This window comes from Callorhinus ursinus, unplaced genomic scaffold (assembly GCF_003265705.2).
Source record: "Callorhinus ursinus isolate GAN/ISIS: 27379988/994484 unplaced genomic scaffold, GSC_fseal_2.0 scaffold41, whole genome shotgun sequence".
Classification (NCBI taxonomy): Eukaryota; Metazoa; Chordata; class Mammalia; order Carnivora; family Otariidae; genus Callorhinus; species Callorhinus ursinus.
Window position 1 is genome coordinate 5,816,095 of NW_027397103.1, and position 21,712 is coordinate 5,837,806.

The following is a 21,712-nucleotide window of genomic DNA, read 5'->3' on the forward strand; positions in this document are numbered from 1 at the left end:
TGATACGCATTCATATCAGTCTTTTGTTAGCTTATACATATGCTCCTTGAGGGCAAGGATGATGTTTTATTTATCACTTTAGGCCCCTTGCACCTTCCTTGCATTTACTAATTGATAGATAAATGTTGGTTGCATTTCTTCTCTTGCACAGTTGGGAATCAGTGGAATAGATACTCTGTGTTACACTCAATACCTGTAACTCTAACCAGTTTTCTTATAAATATGCTATTGACTATACAGGACAATAAGCATGATAGGGATAAGTCAGCTCAAACTCCTCCACTGAAGTTCATAGATGGAAAATTAACCAGTATGTAATCAGTAAATCTATATTTTGGTTCTCTTATGTGCCAGACATAATGTTGTGTGTTGAGGTTGATATGTTTCTAATGAATAAAGGACCATGCATTTTTTTAGTTGATACTGTCTTATACCTGTATACATTTAAATTGTAGGTGTCATTTCCACCTTGTGAACTTAAAACTTAGAAGTATGGTGTCAAGGGGATGTTTAAATTTTTCAAAATTCTTAAAAAATTTAAGTTACTATCTTGTTTACTCTGTTGTGCTAAATATCAAGATAGGTGTTTCTATCATTGAAACCTCATATTCTAGTAAAACACACCATTTTCTCAGATTATCTCAACATATTTGTCAAGGAAGAATATAGATGCTTCCCTGTGTGATAGAGTGAAAGTTTCATCATTTTTAGTTCACTTTTTCCTTAAAGCATTATAATTTTATATCTAAGCAGAATTTAATGTTTTTAGTAGTACTCGAAATGCAATTTATAATATTTTAGAGAAATTTTGAGAAGAAGCATGTCTTTTTTTTTTTTTTAAAGATTTTATTTATTTATTTGAGAGAGAGAATGAGAGTTAGAGAGCACGAGAGGGAAGAGGGTCAGAGGGAGAAGCAGACTCCCTGCTGAGCAGGGAGCCCGATGTGGGACTCGATCCCAGGACTCCAGGATCATGACCTGAGCCGAAGGCAGTCGCTTAACCAACTGAGCCACCCAGGCACCCAAGAAGCATGTCTTAGAGATGATTTTTTTAAATGGTAGTTGCCTGGCCTACAGTGATTTTGGTTCATCAGGCAAGTATTCTTATGAGCTGTCTTGAGAAATGGAGATATTATCACTGGCGTAGGGCCAAAGTTAACAACTTTGAAAGAATGTGCTTCTGTAGTAATTTTGAAATTATTTTTCTCCAAGACACATCATTTTTACCAATTTTAGTTAACTGTGTGGAAAATGGAGAAGTGGAATGCTTTAATAAAATTTTGTGATCAGAAGTAAATTGTAAAAATTTAATATTACCAGCCCCTTTAGAGACTTGTATTACCTTAGCAGTTGTATATTGGGAACTTATATACAACTGTGTCCTTAATTGCTATTTTTAGATGAACAATTTTAACCATGTTTAGTGTTGTAAGCTTGTAAATTTGATGTTACTGTTACGTCATACCAAACATAAGCAAAACTATTTAATCTTTGTCCCAAAATCCATTAAAAATCATTTCAGATACTAGTGCATGAGAAGGTAGAAAAATGTTATGATTCTTTTTCTGTCCTAGGAGTGTTTATAGTTAGCATAGGAGACTTTATGCAAGTGAAACTGGAGGCAATCTGCACAATAGCTTTCTAAATTTCACAGTGCGGCATAACTATCTAGTATCTTTAATTTAGTTTGTCAGCAAGTTATTGTTATATTATTTGATCAAATCAGTTGGGAGTTTATGCTATTAATATCATCAGAGGCAAGCTTCGCTGGGTGATTGATAAAGTAAAGCTGTATCCCATATATAATTCCTGTGCCTAAGCACTCATTTCCTACCAAAATGTAGAGTTGAATTTCTCATTGTTTCTTTTTTAGTGAGCATTTGTCCTGTGCATTCACATTCTTTCTTCATGGGGAAAGTAATGTATGCACAAGTGTGGAGATTGCCCAACACCAGCCAATTTATTTGATCAATGAGGAGCATATACACATGGCTCAGTCTTCACCTGCACCATTTCAAGGTAAGTAAATGGCAGTGTCCTGCCGTCTACCTCTCCCCCGCCAAGTGGATAGCCACCTTGCCCAGTAAGGTTTGCAGAATGAGATATTATCTTAAATGGACATTTTAAAGCTAAGCATAATGGTCAGTTTCTGAAGAAGAAAGGAAAGACTACCATTTCATAATGAAAGCTTGCTAGTATTTTGCCTAAAAGCTTCAAGCTTATTACATTTACAACATGGTCTTAGGTGAAGTTGTACTAAGGAATAAAATGTAGAGAATTGCCTTCAGAACAAAAGAAGATCAGTAAGTATTTGAAAAATACAGTCCTATGAGTAATTGACATCTCTTAAAAATTAAAAGTTTTCATTGTTTTGTTTGTTCCATGGTTTCAAGCAGATAATGACTAACAGAAAATTACTGTTTTTGAAATTTCAACCAGAATCCTATTTCTAGAGTTGTATAGTTTCTTTGGTGATGTTAATATCTTTATTATTTCTTTTAATTAGAGACTACATTGTAGGTATTTGGTTGTAGTTTCACTTAATGTGTATATTTTCATTAATTCTCAGCTAATCACCTAGATTTTACCAAAATAACTCCATGTCCCCTTTTTCTAATCATGAATTCTAAATCTTCGGTTTTGTTTTTGGAATTCAGAGTTTCTATGATTAACTTTTTAAATGTTATAATGTTTAAATGTAAAAATATTAGATTGAACCATCTGGAAAAATCTCTTATGGTTCAATCTAATTTATTACTAGAGATGCCTGGTTGAAATGGTCCTAGTACATCACAATGTAATTTAAAAAAAACACTGATATTTTAACAGATTTGACTAAAATATTTTTATTGACATAACAGCCTGTCATAAGTGTTTAGCCTGCGTATTACTTACGATTGCTTTTTGGTTTCCTACAAATGATTTTTAATTTGATGAAAACATCTGTTCCTTGCCCTAAAAGATATTGAGCCTTTTTTTTTTTTTAAGGTAAAAAAGAACGTTGAATCCTCATTTAACTCTCTCCTAATTGTTACCTTTTTTTTTAAACCCCCTCTCTTTGTAATACATTTTAAACTATGTACTTTATCATTCTGTAATTTTTGGTATTTGCTTTGTGAACTATAAAATTCAAAACCCAGTTCCCAAACTCTACACTTAAAGAGTTGTACAGTATTTGCATACTATGGATTACCAGAATTATTTAATACTGTGTTTTGTTAACTATGAAGGTTCTGAGGACCATCTAACTTCATTCTAGACTTTATCACTGAAAATAAAAGCATTTATTTATGATAAGAGCAGAAGGAATTCCTAGTCACGAGGGGAGGTGACTAACCTAAGTTGGGAAAGATAATACTAGCAATATCAGGTCTCCATAAACCACTTATTTTAGGTCTTACTGGTTTGTTGCTAATGCCTCGAATTATAGAAGACTCTTATGGGATGTTATCCTGCTTATTTCCTATGATTGGTGTGGCAGAGGGACATTCTTAGGGCAGGTGTTGGCCTATAAATAATTATAGTGAACATAATTAACCATATTGATGTGGGAATTTCCTAGAAGTATTAATACAGAAAAATTGCCCTTGATTAAATATGTTGGTTGGAATCACTATTTTTATTCTCTTTGGATCAGTAAGGAACAGCAGAAAGGTACCAAGAAATATGTGATGTCTACAGCTATCACTGGCTTGAATGATCTAATATATCATCCAGCTGTTAAAAATAAAGCCATCCGAAGAAAGAACATCTCATTTAATGTTTATGCTGAAATTTATTTAGAAATTAGGATTAAGAAAAAGTTTATTTCCAGAAAAGTATTGTTTGGAAGGTTAACCTTACCCCAAGGCTACAAAGTGGCTGGGTTATATGCAGCATCATGTTAACTACATTTTTGTGGCTAGCTCAGTGAAAATAACATCAGATCAAACACTGAAAGAGAAAGATAGAGGGACTTTGAGTCCTTTACTTTGAGTATAATAAAGTTTTATTTAGAGTTGTTTCATTAACCTTTAAAACAGTTGTAACTGAAATTATAACTAAGCGTTATGTTTCAGACTTGGTACATCAAGACCTTTGCTATTACAAGTTTTATTTTTATGTTATTTTTAAATGACAACAGATATTTAGGAAGTTTCAGAAATCCTGTTCAAGTGTTCAAGTCCTAGGCAGGTTTTGGGGTATATGTATTAAATGGTTTTCTTTTGTTATAAAAGACTCAGTGTTTGCATTGTATAAACTTTTATCAAACAGGTGTATAGATGCTTTTGTAAATAGTTTATATATTGTGTGTTACTACAGCTGTCTGATAATTTTTTTTTTACCTCCCCCTTTTGATTTCCCTAAAAAATTGACATATGTTGAGAGGCATATAGGTAAGAGGCACTAAAATGAAGAACTTTAAAAAATAAGACTTTAAAAGGACTCAAGAAATAAAGGGCGGTATCTAGTAAGTGAGGCTGGGCTTTAGCCTAAATGACCATGTATGTAGCATTACACTTAAGTAGGAGTTACTACTCTGATCTGTAACACATGTTTCTCCTCCCTGCCTTAGTACTGGTAAGTCCTTATGGCTTAAATGGCACGCTAACAGGCCAAGCATACAAGATGTCAGACCCAGCCACCCGTAAGTTGATCGAGGAATGGCAGTATTTCTACCCAATGGTGCTGAAAAAGAAAGAAGAATTGAAAGAAGAGGAGGAGTTGGGATATAATGATGATTTCCCTGTGGCAGTCGAAGTAATTGTTGGTAAGAGAAAATATTTTGCCTGAAGAACTTTATTCTATCTTCTTCATCTTTCTTAATTTAAAAAGATAATCATTGAGATTCATCAAAAATAATCTCCATAATTTTCCCATCTTTTTTTTAATTCTCTTGGTACAGTGGTATATGCTGAGTAGTTATCTTGCCTGAAGCGCCAGTGGTCCCTGTATTCCAAATGCTATTATCATAATGTTGGAGCACATGTTTAAACAGCTATTAACTTAGGAAGGAATGGAGCACATCACTTTTGGCAGTACCTAATGAGCACCTCATTTTCATCATTGAGCTTTGACCACTAGAATAATAAAGTTGGCAGCCTGGTGTGAACTTTTTCTCAGGCCTGGTTCACTCCTTGCTCTTTTTCCTTACAGGTGGTGTTCGGATGGTTTATCCTTCGGCATTTGTTTTGATCTCTCAGAATGACATCCCAGTTCCTCAGAGTGTTGCCGGTGCTGGAGGCCATATTACAGTGGGGCAGCAGGGACTTGGTAGTGTGAAGGACCCAAGTAACTGTGGGATGCCTCTTACGCCTCCCACCTCTCCAGAACAGGCTGTCATAGGTGAGTACAATCCAGAAATGTACTCCTCCAGGTAGAGGAGATCACAGGAAACCATGTAACTCCCTTGCCATGGAACAGATGAGTAAACTCACATTGAGAAATGCCTTATGCAAGAGGTGGAGGTAGAGTGACATGGAATTTTACAAAATAGAGAAGGAAAATTTTCAACAAACAGAATTGATGTGCTTCAGAATTTTAATTGTGCCCTGTTACTCTGTTTATCCCAGTTAGGCAGTGTAGTTGTTTCTCTTAAGTTCTGTACATACATCTGTCCCTTTACACACATGTACATACATGCACACAGACACACACAATCAGGGGACAAGGTGTAGGCTGCTCTTTTTTTTCCCCTTAAACAAATGGAAAACATTAGATCAGAAAATGGCTGAAGCATTTGCCCAGTTGACTATTGCCAGCCAGGGACAAGTCTGGGATAATTCTTTTCTTGTTACATTATAAAGGTACTCTAGCATTCAGAAGCTCTCAGTAAAATGCTTTGTTCTGTCAGTAATCTGTCTACATTACTGATAAGTATTAGTTATGTATGAAACTTTAAAAATTTTCCTTCATGAAAAAATTGAGAAATTCTTTAAATTGGGAACATTTTGCCATCTTTAGAGTAGTATATATTCTGTATTAACTTTTTGGTTGTTGTAGTTGACTTTGTTTTAATTGGACATCTAGTCACTAAGGAAAGGATATTCATCGGACTTGAGCTGAAGTGAGATTATTTATAGGCTTTTTAATGTGGGCCATGTTAGCAAAAGCATCGGAGTAGATAAGGTCTTGGCTGCTGAACTGAAAACAGACTATCCATGATACACACTACGTGGCTATTTTCATGAGATTAGATAAGACAGTATTTCAGAGTTTCTAGCATGGTGCTTGGCATGTGGAGGGTATTCAATAAATGTTCATGGTTAAGCAATATATTGGGGGCAAGTATAGACATTGTGATTGAGTGCACCTAATTTAAAAATCTGGCTATATAGCTTTTGTTAGGTGAGTTGGCCTTATGAAATTCTCAAACTTGGCCTGAGCCTCTGTTTCCTTCTCTGTTAAATACTATGTACTTGACAGAGCTGTTACGCATACTAGGTAAAGTACTTGACAGTGCTCTGTAGACAGCAAAGCAGTATATAAATGGTGCCATAAGCAATTTGAAGCGGTACTCAAAACACGATTATGTTATCTAGGAGGAGCTACTCAGATATGCTGTGGAAGGCATAGAAATGGGCAACTGGCAGCCCCTGTCTTTAGGAGCCATGTAGTTGCTAAGACAGTAAAAAAAAGGGACATCCAACCCTAATATGGTGGAGCAGAGAATTTGGAAGATGCCCTGTGAAAGGATTTGCTCAGTTTTTATTAAAAAAGAAAACAAACAAAAAAGGAAAAAGAAATACTTTTACAGGCTTTCTAATAATCATAGAGAAGATTTATTGATACAGACTAGAATTATCGGTATTTTGACAAATTTTGATGACATTTCGTATTGAAGTTTGGATTTTAAATAATTGCAGTACGGGGCGCCTGGGTGGCTCAGTTGGTTAAGCGACTGCCTTCGGCTCGGGTCATGATCCTGGAGTCCTGGGATCGAGTCCCACATCGGACTCCCTGCTCCTTGGGAGCCTGCTTCTCCCTCTGACCCTCTTCCCTCTCATGCTCTCTATCTCTCATTCTCTCTCTCTCTCAAATAAATAAATAAAATCTTTAAAAAAAAAAAATAAATAAATAAATAAATAATTGCAGTACATAAGTTGTCATCAGTTTTTGTTTATCTGTTTGTTTTTGTTTTGCCTGGTACTTAGGGATATTTGTATTCAACTTAAAATTGAAAGCCTGCTGTATGCATGATGTCCTGGCGTCTGATCAGTTAGGAACTCTAAATTTCACAATTCAGAAACACCAGGTTTTGTTTACTGTGGTTTTCAGTGTGGACGTCCTAACTCTGGGTATTGAAATTACTTCCTCTCTGACTCTATGTATGTCATTGTGCTAAGCCCTGGGTAAATATATCTCCTGATGCCTCCTCAGTCTCTAAAACCAACTAACTAAATAAAAGCAGCTGGAATCTTTGTTGTAAAATGTATTTGTCTTAATTTTCACATCATGATACAATGAATTATATTATAGCTTAGGACTCTTAATGCTCTATCATAGACAATCCTGGTCAGCCTTGTCATTCTGCAGTTGACTAACATTGAGCATTGCTATGTTTTCCTAGATACAGGACAAAATGGGTTCCCTTTTCTCCTAAAATGGCCAAGAATCTCCTAGATTAGCAGAGGACCTAGGAGGGCCAGCTGGTTTTGGTGAAATCATTCATGCCTCATGTGGATAGGTACCGCCGCTTGCGGTCTTTGGGGATAATTTTGAGAAACAGTATTCAATATGTGTTTGACAGCATAGAGTATAGGTCTGGTGTAATTCCCTATGAGGTATCATCCACATTTTAGTTAAATCATTAAAAGCTACTGAAAAACATTAACCCAACTTTAATCCGAAAAGACCATGCCTTACTTTCCCCACCCCTCTCATTTTTTGGTCATAAATTAATCCCGTATGATACCATGGACATATGATCTCTTTAGCTAAATTGTAAGGTGTTTGGGAGCAAAGGGCTATATGTTCTACTTCTGTTTGTTTCACTACTTATCCTATAATAAGGATGAAAATCCATTTGAAAATCCATTGTAAAATTGAAATGAATTATTTTGTACCACAAACCAAGTCAGGGAACTTTTAAGATGAAAGCAATGAAAGACCAAATTTTTTGTCTCCTTTAATTTATCTAATTTGTAATATAATAATACTTTTATAGGGAACAGGCAATCCTCAGTTCCTTAGAATGTAAGCATTTTGATACTGGTTTTTGTTTTTTTGTTTTTTTTATTTTTATTTTTTCTTAAATAGAGCTAAGCCTAAGCCTTCAGCTCATATAGTGGTTGTGTTCCAGCGTATTAGGACTATTTGTGATATAAGGTTGTTTGTTTATTTTTCCGATGAGGGTGGAGATTTCCAGAGTGCTTAAAATTGATTATTTTGGTCAAGATGTTTTGTATCATAGTTCTATTTAGAATAAAACCCACAATATATTTATGAAGTCAAATAGATGAAACTAACTGAATCAGAATTTAATACTGGAAATTGACTTCAGTATTGTCTTGTATGAGATAGAAATAGTAAAATATTCATAATATAATCAAAAACCAGTATTACCAGTAATCATAGTGGACCTAATAGAAAGAAATGGGATTACATACCAACCATAGTTGGAAAAGCTAAGTGGAGTTATTAGAAACTAGTGAATAATCCTCTGATACAGAATGTCGAGATAACCTCTTTCAATGTTTTAGCACTAAGGTTTTATAAATAGTGTCAGGCATAAGGACAAACAGTTCCACACACAAATTTGAAATTTGACCTTGTTAAAAGCTTTGTGCCATTAAGTTCTTTCTCCGACCCAGGGAGCTATGTGCAGTTGTTACACAGCTTTTAAGCTAAATGAGCAGAAAGCTCCCTCTGCTGTTTTGTTCTGCCTTGAAACTTATTTATTGCATTGTGGATTTAAAAATTTAAAACAGTCTATTCATGTTTACATCTTTAATACTGTGATATATGGGCCTTTACAAGTAAGTTGTCTCCAATATCTGTAGAGTCGAATACCTCTGTATGGGTATGCTCTTGGGTTGTGTGAGTGTGTGAGTGTGTGAATATTGATGTGATGAACTATTTTAGGGAGAACACAAAGAACCGTACAAAGTGCCAGTACACACACATTATGCTCAGAGCTACAGATAGTGTTTTTGCCAGAGGGTAGGGGCAAAGCTACAGGAAGAATATGTTTCAAAACCCAAAACATTTCTGTTAAATAAGCTTGCAGTCTGTGTGTACTAGGAGACCTTTTCATCATTTTTACATTTCCAAATTGTCTTTTCCAGGGGAGAGTGGAGGTACACAGAGTGCGGTCAGTCACCTAGGCTCCCAAGACGGGGGGATGATAACTATGCACAGTCCAAAGAGATCGGGGAAGATTCCTCCAAAACTCCACAATCATATGGTCCATCGAGTCTGGAAGGAATGCATCCTCAACAGAACCCAGTCCAAGTATGGCTTTTGCATTACGTCTGGATCATGGTTTAGTAACACCATCTCTTTGGTTACTATGTGAAGAGTGTCAGTCACATTGTACCATTATGTGACCAAACCTGAGGGGTCATTGCATTAGTCGATCATCTTTTTTTTAAACATAATAGTGTCAAATTCAACGCAAGGATGTTAAAGATGTTTACTTGACTTGATTATCTAGGAAATTTTGACATTCCTGATTATCTCAAGATTGGCACATCTTGAGATTGACATTTTTCAGGACAGATAGCTTAGTATAGTAGTCAGTGGGTTTGGTTTTCCTTCGTATATCAATTTCTGAATGTTTTCTGTTTACAACGGGAAATGACCTTTGTCACATTTTCTGTGACATTGGCCGTCTGTTTTAAATGACAATACAGTTCTGAACTGAACTGATGACAGAGGGATGTTTACCACCTGCTGTGCTTCTGTTGGTTGATTTGGGGAAGCCATGTTCTTTTCTTCCCCTACCTGACTTTGCTTCCCTCCGTTCTCCCCTACCTCTCCTATTGCTCTCCTCCCTGCCTTCCTTAACATGTTTTTGGAAAAGAGGAAGAAGTGATTCTAAGATGAGACTGCTGGTAGTGATTATTTTAATTACATGAATGATAACAAATAGTAGTCAATAAATACTCTCCCACTTACCAAGATTTACGTAAACATAGCATATTTTCACCTATCTTGATATAACTGAGATGTCCCCTTTTTGGAGTGAGGCAGTAAACAAAGGAGTTTTCATTCTCTAGAACAGAATAAATTTGGACACTCTTGCCAAAAACTGCTAAAAAGTCCACTCCTTTTACAAATCAGATAAATGTTTCTTCAGTCACTACTACTTAAGAGTTTTACTTGCAGATATAAAACCTGTCATGTGGATCTAGCTTTTAGGAAATTCATACTATGTATTTGTTTCTCAGTGAATTGGTTCTAGAGTAGGCTCCTGAAGAAGATATAGTACATAAAATCTAAAATAATTGCAGTGGGAGATTATATGTCATGTTCTAGAATTAAAAAGATACCTTAAAAATGATCCTTTGCTCTAGAATAATTGGTACAGATGTTTTCACCTCTGTCTACAAGCCTGGATAATTTCCAAGTTAACATTTTCTTTTTCTTTTCCTCTCATTTATTGTCTTTGATTTTTATCACCACTAACCTGTCACCTCCACCAGCTCTAACAGCCCCTTGAATCAGCAGCACAGAACAGGGCAGTGAGACACCCAGAAGGGCGAAGGAGGGTGGAGAGCCAGAGAAGTGCCTCTAGAGCAGTCCCTGGAGCACTTTGTAGCATCAGCTGTAGCAGAATCAGCAATACAGAAATACTGCCCCGTGTTCTTATTGTCACTGTGTAATAATAGACATCTGCTTTGTGCTACCAATTACTAGTGACAAGTATGAGGTAATTTTTTCCTTGTCTTTAATTCACATTACAAGCGTAGAGTGCTGCTTAAATGCTAATGAATATAGGAGTTTTAAGAGTTTAAGAGTTGTAAACAGTCTCAGGGCGTATAATTCACAGATGCTGCGAAAAGATAATTTTAAAAATTTAAGTTATTTTTTAAAGCAACAACCAATAGTGCCAGATAGTGTTTTAATTGCTCTGTCACCCATGTTAAAAAGTACATTCAACTTAAATAGAAATATTTTGAATCTTGCTTCTTCTAGTGCATAGAACAAGTTGGTTCTCCCCGCCCCCACCCCAACCCCTTGGATTGCTCTGAGCTATCTATTAGCTAGATAACCTTACTCTGTGAAATGTATTCAGGTCTTTTAACCCCTCGGCCCCCCACCCCGCCCCCATCCCGGTATGAATATTATCTCATGTTTACAGAAGTCACATTTTTAACCTTTTTTAGGAGGAGCCAAATGTCAACTCCAACTCCTGAAGAAGAGCCTGCTAATAATCCTGCTACTTGGGATTTTGTGGACCCAACCCAAAGAGTCAGCTGTTCCTGTTCTAGGTAGGTGGTAGAAACGGCAGAGCCGGAGTTGGAGAATGGTAGCACCTTTTGTTGGCTATCTCCTGGACTCTCAGACCGCTTCTTCCTCATTGTTTTATTTTGTTTTGTTTTCAGTCTTCCTCCTCCAGTAGAGCAGGAACAGATAGGTCTTTTCTTATATACAGGTGATAACAGTTTTATTGTCAGGACTCAAAAAGAGCTTTATTAGACAACTGGCCCTGTTATCAAATTGCTCCCACAAATTTCTTCATGGTAGCTACTTCAAAACTTAAGGCATCAGTTTGATAAGACCATCTATTCCCCTTTATATGACTTTATTTATTCTTAATTTTAAAGTAGGATAAATATTAAACAAGTTGGCTAGAGCTAATAGAATTTGGATTAAATAGGTCTTCCATAGATAATTTGTTGTCGGTGCTGGTGTGTTTTGATGCTTCAGGTGGGTATTTGGTAACAACACCTGCCAAAAGCTAAAATTGTTGTTCATTCATTTAGATATTTGAATAGAACCCTAAACTGATTTCTGTAGAAAATTTTTGCTCTCCTGGATATTACCTTGACTTATCACTCCTTGTGGTTGTAAAGAGTCTTGTCATGGGCTTTCATTAGGTTCTTAGATTTCTTTCCCTTTTTTTTTTTTTAAAGATTTTATTTATTTATTTCACACACATGCGAGAGAGTGAAGAGTGGGCCCCAGCAGGGGAAGGGGCAGAAGGAGAGGGGGAGAGAGAATCTCAAGCAGACCCCATGCTCAGCACGGAGCCAGAACCGGGGGTTTGATTTCATGAAGTTGTTGAGATCATGACCTTAGCTGAAATCAAGAGTCAGACGTTTAACCAACTGAGCCAGCCAGGTGCCCCAGGGTTCTTAGATTTCTTAAGTGTATGTAGGCTTTACTCCTAGCTCAGTTGACTATTGAGGATGTGATGGTGATTATTCACTTAATGAGCAACTTAGAGTAGCTTTGCTTCCAGAGTCTGTATTTTCACATTTGATACTGCTCAACACTTAGAAAAAGTTCTGTTGAGATAAAATATATTAAGAAAATGGCCATTCATTTCCCTAATTCAGATAGGGATTCTTAATGTGACATAAATAATTTGGCTTCGGGGTAGGGAGGTAGTCAAATGACCCCTGAGAATATATGCAAACTGTGTGTGTGTGTGTACGTGTGTGTGTGTGTGTGTGTGTACGTGTGTGTGTGTGTGTGTGTACACTTAAGCAGCAGTTTTGACACCATCTTCTCGTATTCCCCTGCCCCTTACATTGATTCTCTTATATCCTCTGCCTTTTTAGTCAGCTTTTTTTTTTGAGAGATGTTGTAAGTATCAGCCTAATGAAATGTGCGCTATTGATTTTTTAAGGAGGATGTTTTTGAAGAAGTTGTTCATTAAGGGTCCTCTCTGAGCATGTGAGAATCTCTAGTCTCAGGATAGGTGTCGTATACCAGCTGAATACCTGTTTTACTTCTGTTTCTAGGCCATTGTAAATTGTGTAACAAAAAGCCTTTTCTTATTAACATTGACTTATAAACAGCTCACAGCCAAGTTATGGGCCACCTTTAGAAACTATCTAGGGTAAAATGTTAGTGTATTTAACTTTGCTTGCGCCCTCATCTTATTTTTGATCCTATTTTCCTTAATCTAGGTTTTCATCTGTTAAAAATAACCTTTTTGCTGATTTCTGTGACATTTTTATTTGCTCCCTTGAATTATTTTTACCTGAAGTGTAAATAAATAGCACTTTTTCTTTTGTCCTCTGGAGTCATTCCTCTGTTTCCTCACCAGATTCATATACCTTCAGGTCTTTTTTTAGTTATGCATTTCACTCCATTGTCTTCCAGATATTTATCTCTAGACATGACCTCTCATATTTACTCTGGTCTTATATTTTGGGGAGGTGCCTTTAAGAAATACCCTTAATATTGACGTGTGTGTTTTCTCACAAGTCAGGTATCCTGTTGCAGTCATTTTTATCACAATTTTCCCTTTTCAGCCTAGAAATTTTATCAATTACTATTTTTCTTCATTTTATAGATGAATTTTATCCTTGCATTTCACATTGAAATCCTTTGAAATGTCTATGATAGTAATTCTACTTGCCTCATTCTTTTAGCCACCATGTGTTTCTACACTATTTGGCCCTGCTTCTGGTTCCTTCCCACCACTGGACCACCCATATAGTTAGGCTTTTGCGCCTTGATTTCCTGCTGCCTGCTTCACTGAGGCCTCTTACCTTCCGCAATTTGCTGTGCTAGTCTGTTACTCACTGATGTATCCCTAATTGTAACCTTTTCACAATGTAGCCGAGTCATTAAATGCAACTGAAAAAAAAATGACTTTGTAAGATTATCTAGTTTGCAAAAAGTCCTTACTTTGAAGAGGCTACCACAAAATATCTATCAAAGGACTGGTGTGGGTAAATGCTCTGAGAAAATCCAAATGAAAAAGTTTTATGTAAAAGATTCTTTGAACTCTTTTAAAATAAGCACCCTTATAAGATATGATTGAGATATTTTCAGATGAGACATTCATCTCTTAGTGTGCTACTGTGCCCTGGAGATTAAAACACAATTTTTACCTTATTGTCAATAGCCTTATGCTTAAACAACCTTCTTCACAGTCAGATTTTTTTTTTTTTAAGAGTAGCAAAGACTTTAGCAAGAGTCTTTTCAGATTATCTACTGCAGGATTACCAAACCCATTATGGAATGGTCCACTCCTCACACTATTTAATGGCCTTATGGGGCAGGGTGGCCATCCTGCTGTCCGACTAAACCATCCCATTATGCCACACAAATCCGTTTTACTGCCCACTAGGGCACCATTGAGTGTGATACAGCAGTAATTTAATGCCACCCTAGTGGCCTCAGAGAGTTACTGCTGCACGGGCAGGAGAGCTCACGTTTTTCCCTGGGTGGATTTATATATTGGGAGGAACTGGCTGACCTGCTGTATAACTTTGTTGCACACAGATTAAACCTTGGCATCATCTAGTGGGCCCTTCCTGAGCAATATCTCACACCCATGCTTGCCAAGAAGTATGTTAGGATGTGAGCAGACTTGCTACCCTGCTTAGTACAGATGCATTTGTTGTTTTCATATTCACTCACCATCTTTTTACTTCTAATTTTGTGAGTCTGGAAGACCCAAAGTTGTCTTTTATCCCTTCCTTTTTTGATAAGAATGGCATATAAGGTTTCTAGTCTGTTTATTCCGTTAAATATTTGTAGGATGGACCCTCGTTTTCTTGTTTTCACACTTTGGGGGAGAATTACATAATTTTATACTCAATTTACAACACTACAAGCTGTTATAAGCCATTCTTTATTGGAGTTAGAGGGTTATAAGATAGAAATTGGAAGCTTTTTTTTCTCTCTTTCTTGGCAAATGATCTCATTACTCTTGGTTTTAAGACGCATTGTGAATACACATTATCTGAGGCCCTTACCAAATTTGAAAGATTTGGGGATTTTTCAAATCAGTCTTTTGGTAGGGGTTAGCACTGTTAAGTCCGTCTCTTATCTGCTTAACTTGTGTGTGATTGATTCACGACTTTCCATCAGAGTGTTGGCAGTTTTTAGTCATTATAAAAATAATTAACACTTAGAGTCCTTTTCAGTGATTTGGGGATCTCGTGTGTGCTTAAAAGATACAACCTTGTCAGAGGCATCTCTTTTATAATGTTACAATGATGCGATAATGTTGTACTGTTATAGTGATGCAGTTATATTTCAGATGTGTGTTTCTTGACCTTACTTTAATTTTCATTTCAGGCATAAACTTTTAAAACGTTGTGCAGTAGGACCCAATCGACCTCCCACAATATCTCAACCAGGGTTCAGTGCAGGACCATCATCATCTTCATCTTTACCACCTCCTGCGTCTAAGCACAAAACAACAGAAAGACCGGAAAAGGGAGACAAATTGCAAAAGAGACCCTTGATACCATTTCACCATAGGCCCTCTGTGGCTGACGAGTTCTGTATGGAGCAGGATACACCAGGACAGAAGCTAGGGTTGGCAGGGATAGACTCCTCCTTAGAGGTGTCTAGCAGTAGGAAGTATGATAAACAAATGGCTGTGCCTTCCAGAAATACAAGCAAGCAAATGAATCTGAATCCTATGGATTCACCTCATTCCCCTATTTCCCCTCTGCCGCCAACACTCAGCCCTCAACCACGAGGTCAGGAAACAGAGAGTTTGGACCCGCCATCTGTCCCTGTGAACCCAGCTCTCTATGGAAATGGGCTAGAACTCCAGCAGTTGTCGACTCTGGATGACAGAACTGTCCTCGTAGGCCAAAGACTGCCTCTGATGGCAGAGGTCAGCGAGACAGCCTTATATTGTGGGGTTAGGCCCTCGAACCCTGAGTCATCAGACAAGTGGTGGCACAGTTATCGCCTCCCCCCCATTGATGATACTGAGTTCCGGCCCCCAGAGCTCCAGGGCGACAGATGTGATGCCAAAATGGAGGTAAACTCAGAGAGCACTGCGTTGCAAAGGTAAGGCGACTCTGCGTACCACCCAGCTGATCACCTACTGACCAAGGCATAGGGTCCTGAGAGGGGCTTTCCTCCTCATCTCCCCATGCTCACCCTTCAGAGCCAAAATGAAAGATGCTTTTCTTCACCATTCTAGACTCCACATTCGGAAAATGCTTAAAAAGTCAAATGCTTTGTCCTTTATGAGGTTTCACATGTGTCATTATTTAAACATGTTGGCAATATAAAGATTTCATTGTGGCATTTAGGATATTGGTATTAATTTATTTTTGGCCTGCTGTTTGTCAAAAAATATAGCTTGATGACACTTTCCATATTGTGGTCAGTGCCTTCTTTGTATGTTGACACTTTTTAAGGAGGGCTTTGCATGCATTTAGGTATGTATCCTGCATCTAGTAATAATACTGTTTTTAGTGCTGTTGAGCTACCCATTATTCTTCACAGTTTACCCAGACCATCTCAGTTAATCTTCACTATCATATTACTACCTTATTTTTATAGCTGAGAAAGAAGCAAGGGTCAAGCAGTTAGTAAATGACACAGATTGAACTTGAACCTAGGTAGTCTGTCCTTAGAGCCCATTTATGCTCTTAGCCGGAATCCATGGAATCAGAGACAAAAGCATATTCTTCACAAAGACCTACTAAGTTTTTATTTGTGAACATAATCTCTAAAAGAACTTCTTTAGAGAGAAAAATTTTCTAAGTTTAAGTTTTGCAAATGCCTTAAATTATAAATGCTACTTTAAAAAAATCAGTCTTTTTACTTTGTTTACCTTGCTTAAATTGTCATTTATTTTCCCTTTTAGACTCTTAGCACAACCTAACAAACGGTTTAAAATCTGGCAAGATAAGCCACCCCAGATGCAGCCACTCCACTTCCTTGACCCATTGCCACTAGCTCAACAACCTGGAGATAGTTTGGGAGAAGTCAATGATCCATATACCTTTGAGGATGGCGACATAAAATACATCTTTACGGCAAACAAGAAATGCAAACAAGGGACAGAGAAAGATTCCCTGAAAAAGAATAAGGTACTATTTAACAAAGAGAGCGTCCAGCATGGTGTGGGTTTTGGTCTCTGTCAGTACAACGTGTGTGGGAAAATTTTGAGGCAGAATGTTTGAGGTAGTCTTGCCTGATTGCTCTGTCCCCATATTCATGCTCTTGGTACTATTGTATTGAACAACGTATTGTTCCTTTTTATGTCATGGCTCACCTTTGTTTAAAAGTCGGCTGAACATAAATGAAGCCTCATATTTTCCAGGCTATAGCTTGTACGGTGCATGTTTCCTCTCATATGCTAATTCTTGTTGGCCTATGCTCCCTGCTTAATTCTTTTTAATTATTCCAAAATATCCAAAATGTAAGGAAAAAAATGTCGATAACAATATCTATTGTTTATTGAGCGCTTAGTATGTTTACTGTACCAAGCGCTTTACCTATATATCTGTCTGAATTAATATCAACACTACTCCTAGATTGTGTCAGTATTAACTTTACTGGTTTCATTGTCATAAAAAATGAGTACTGGGGGTGTCTGCTGTCTTTAGCCTTAAATTTTAAAACATTCCAAAATACTGGGCCATTTAAAGAGGTACTCTTGAGAACAGAGGAAATAAGACAATTAAAAGAGGCCTGTACAGTTCAGGAGAATGCTTCAGAGATTCCTTTGTAGAGATCTGTCTAGATCCAGAAAGCTTGAACCATAATTCAGTATCTAAAATGTTATTAAAGGCAGCTTTTAACACCATGGCAGGTCTGTAATCAAATGCCACCAGTACTGGTTAGGCATAAAACCCAGATTGACTCAGAATACTCCATAGGATTGGAGGGACAGTGTGGGACTTTTGGGTTCTGTTTAAATTCAGGGGAAAGGACATACCTTTTATTTCCCTTGGTTGCATAGACCATGGTTTATCATACTTGTGCTCATAACAAGTTCCATTCTACCCTCTAATTCTTTGTGTTCTCCCTCATATTCCACACTTTGGGTTGGTGTTCATGTGTTTTGTTTGGCTGAATTTATTATACAGTCAGAGGATGGATTTGGTACCAAGGATGTCACTACACCAGGTCATTCCACGCCGGTGCCTGATGGGAAAAATGCCATGTCTATTTTCAGTTCTGCTACTAAAACAGGTGTGTACAATGATTATTTGCCTCACTTGGATTGTTGCTAAAGTAAAATGCAAGGGAGATGCTTCTCGATTTAGAATTAAATTTTTACTGTAAGAGCAATAATTTGACCCATCTTTAATTTTTCATAGTTTTTCAGTTATTTTCAAAACTGATAAACATATTTGGAAATAATTGTCTCTAAATTTAACCGAAAACCTAGGGAAAAAAATTCACAGGCAGGTCTTGCTCACTGAGATCCATGCCCTCTCCTCACTCCTTTTCTCTGGATGAAGTTGCTCATTCTGCGTCTTTGCCTCCTTTCCCGCAGACGTCCGGCAGGATAATGCTGCTGGCAGAGCTGGCTCCAGTAGCCTTACACAGGTGACAGACCTGGCACCTTCCCTGCATGACTTAGACAACATCTTTGATAATTCCGATGATGACGAACTTGGGGTGAGTCTGCCATAGCTACTGAAACAGAAATCTTCCTACATGGGAGGGCTTAGGTCACTGTTGGGAGGATTTCCTTATCATTTGGTCTACTGAATTTTGGGGCCTCTTATTTCAGGTTCAGAAAGTTCTGCAGAAATGTTTGAATACTTTGAAAGGATTCTAAAAGTTGTCAGTGTAGTCTCTAACACCCCTTGGGTTCTCTTTGTTAATGTCTTCTTTTATTATTTTATTCCTGTTGTAAATTTTAAAATCTTTCCCATTCAGTTTTTAAATCCTTCTAAATATCATGAGACTAGTAGAAGTGTATTATGTAATCCCTTTAGCTCAGATTTTAAAGATAATGCCCCGTAACTTTTTATTCATCTCATCAGTCAGAACTTAGTCTACATTTTGAGAGATTAAACCAGTTTGATCTATACTTTTTAGGGTTATGGCACAATAGCCGGGAAAAAGGACTTATGTACATAGAAGTTAAATAATATGACATGATGTGGTTAAAGTGACAGATAAGAATTATAATTCTTAGGAGAACAGCTGAGCTGCTCTGAATCAGGAAATTTATGTCATTGTCCTCCTAACCACCTCTGTACTTTTGGGCAGATAGAAGTACCTGTTTATTTCTGGGGGACCAAGAAATGAGTAAGGTCCTCTCTTCAAGGAAATAAGTTTATCAGTTTATTTTTCTTTCACTTATATATGTACTTAACCTTCCTTCCCTTTTGTCCATTTCCCATATATTTGTTACTCATTTGATGGTCAGTTCCTTTGTGACGTGTATTTGAGGTTACAAATATTACCATACCCCAAGTATCAGGATACTTGAGGTACTCACAGACCTCAGGAGAAGTAGCATATAAATAAAGTCAAAAATTACTTAAAAATATACAAAAATATATACACACATGCACGTTTATTACTGTGAGTGCTGTAATTGACCTGTGTCTAAAGATGCTGGACGTTCAAGTACAAAGTGACAGGTGAGCAGTGTTTAAGGTTTAAAGGTTAAGTAGGAATCAGAATTCTGAAGCCTGTTCTCACTTTAAAATAAAATGTATCTGATTAACAGATACTATACATCATTAGTAATGTTAAGTACTTAGAAGATGATGAGATCATAATGGCCTCCAAGAAAGGATTTGACTTGAAGTGTGGAAAGACAGGGTTAGTGAGAGGCAGGGGAGAGGCGTTAGTCTGAACCTGGAATGAGCCTTGGTTAAGCAACAAGAATGAACCAGCTGAGGGTGGAGAGCATAGTGAACAGACCATTGGTCTGCTCTCTGAGTGGTGGGTAAAGATTGACAGGGTTAGGAAGGTTTTTGACAACACTTACGGCTTTGGACTTCAAACTCTGCCTATAATGTGCCCCTCCGTGAAGGCTGCTGAGTGTGGAACTGACTAGGTAGAAGCCAGTGCTGGTTTTCATCAGTCTCATACACAGAAAGCAGGAGTACTATTTGGTAACTTTGATTGGATTAAAACACAAGGACCGGAATTCAGGCAGTGGCTGTGTGAAGGAAAGGACATGACAGTGAGAACAACTGTAGTACAAGAAGGGACATGTTTCCTTAGTGTGTTGATCCAGGCATCCAAGAGCCTTTTTGAACTTGACTATCTCCCTATACATCAGGCATTAGGTAGGACTGATTTTAATGGGCCTTAGGGTTTGGTTAGCTGCTTTGGTGGGGATGGCGGGACGAAACATGAAGAGACAAGGAATCCAAAAGAAGTAGAAAGGGAGGAGTGAGAAAGGGTACAAAGCAAGCATTGCGGAGTAGCCAGGGCCTGTTCCCAGCCACCATCCCCAGTGACCGTTGTTAGCGCTCAGAACCGTCGTACTTACATCTGGGTAAATTACGTATTACTGTTGGACTAACTGAAGATATGTTTACTTTGGTTTTTGAATATATTCTTAGTAACGTTAATATGTAAAGGAGGGTTGGACATTTTTAATCTAATTTTCATTTCTGTGAAATGATTGTTTCTGCTTTACTCTGATTTCTAGCCTGGCATTTAATCAAGAGAATCGCTTACCTCAGACTTGTTTTTGCTAATTCATCTTACTGATAACTGGTGGTGTGAGGCTGTTCAAGTTTTCATCTCAAATGTCTTTGAATTTAATTTTACATTTCAACCCTGTGACATTGAATAAGTATACATACATAAAAGGCCTTCTATTTGTGAGAATCTTTTTTTTTTTTACTTTGTTTTATCTTGCCACTAATTCATTTGACTTCTTAAAGATAATCTTGGCTATTAAAGGACTTAATTTATTTTGAACAACAAATCAAAGAACGCCCTCTCTGCATATTTCAATAATTTTATGTAATAGGTTATTTTTTTTCTTTTTTTTAAAGATTTTATTTACTTATTTGAGAGAGAGAGAGAATGAGAGATAGAAAGCACGAGAGGGAAAGAGGGTCAGAGGGAGAAGCAGACTCCCTGCCGAGCAGGAAGCCCGATGCGGGACTCGATCTCGGGACTCCAGGACCATGACCTGAGCCGAAGGCAGTCGCTTCACCAACTGAGCCACCCAGGCGCCCCTGTAATAGGTTATTTTTTATGAAGATGAACAGTAACTGAGGAAATAGGAACAGAAGATACATGGGGTATTTTTTTGTGGTGAAAAATAAAAGAATAATACTTTGGGATGGCTTGAGGTCACCTCTTTTAACTTCCTGCTTCCAAACAGAAGGAAAACCAGACTGATAGCCAATTACTCCTTAGAGGCACCATCCTAATTTAGTTGTTGTGTCCCTGAAACCACTTCTCAAATGACCTGGGAGGAAGCTTTGTTTAAGGTCTGTAAGTTGTGCTTTGATGGTGCAGTCTGCCCTTACCAGACCCATGCAGAGAAGATTCAGTCGCTCTGGTTTTCATTCTTGGTAAGCTTGTAGCCTTCTCCTTGGCTCCACTGTCTGTGGGTATTCCCACAAGTTCACTTGTAAACACTGTGTAAGGAAGCATCTTTATTCCAAAATATCAGTAGGCGTATGTTGAGAGATAGTTGACTGCTGCCCTATTTAGATGCAAGTGTGTTGCCCTGTTTTAATAATAATAATCTTTTCTTAGGCTGTATCACCTGCGCTGCGTTCATCAAAAATGCCTGCAGTTGGGGCAGAAGACCGACCTCTTGGGAAGGATGGAAGAGCTGCTGTTCCTTACCCACCAAGTAAGAAAAGGAAATTGAGCCTTGGCTTACTATTTATAACTTATACAAAAT

General features: G+C 37.5%; 1 protein-coding gene across 2 annotated transcripts in view; it reads left to right on the forward strand.

Moving 5' to 3' along the window:
- Positions 1-21,712, forward strand: part of MED13L (mediator complex subunit 13L) — a 302,219-nt gene that overhangs the window by 233,272 nt on the left and 47,235 nt on the right. For both annotated transcript variants that reach the window (XM_073881054.1, XM_073881055.1), the window contains exons 5-14: positions 1,874-2,019; positions 4,556-4,750; positions 5,137-5,325; positions 9,267-9,432; positions 11,310-11,414; positions 15,190-15,918; positions 16,727-16,952; positions 17,955-18,060; positions 18,368-18,492; positions 21,562-21,661. In XM_073881054.1, coding sequence (XP_073737155.1) covers positions 1,874-2,019; positions 4,556-4,750; positions 5,137-5,325; positions 9,267-9,432; positions 11,310-11,414; positions 15,190-15,918; positions 16,727-16,952; positions 17,955-18,060; positions 18,368-18,492; positions 21,562-21,661 — 2,087 coding nt within the window. The remainder of the gene's footprint in view (positions 1-1,873; positions 2,020-4,555; positions 4,751-5,136; positions 5,326-9,266; positions 9,433-11,309; positions 11,415-15,189; positions 15,919-16,726; positions 16,953-17,954; positions 18,061-18,367; positions 18,493-21,561; positions 21,662-21,712) is intronic.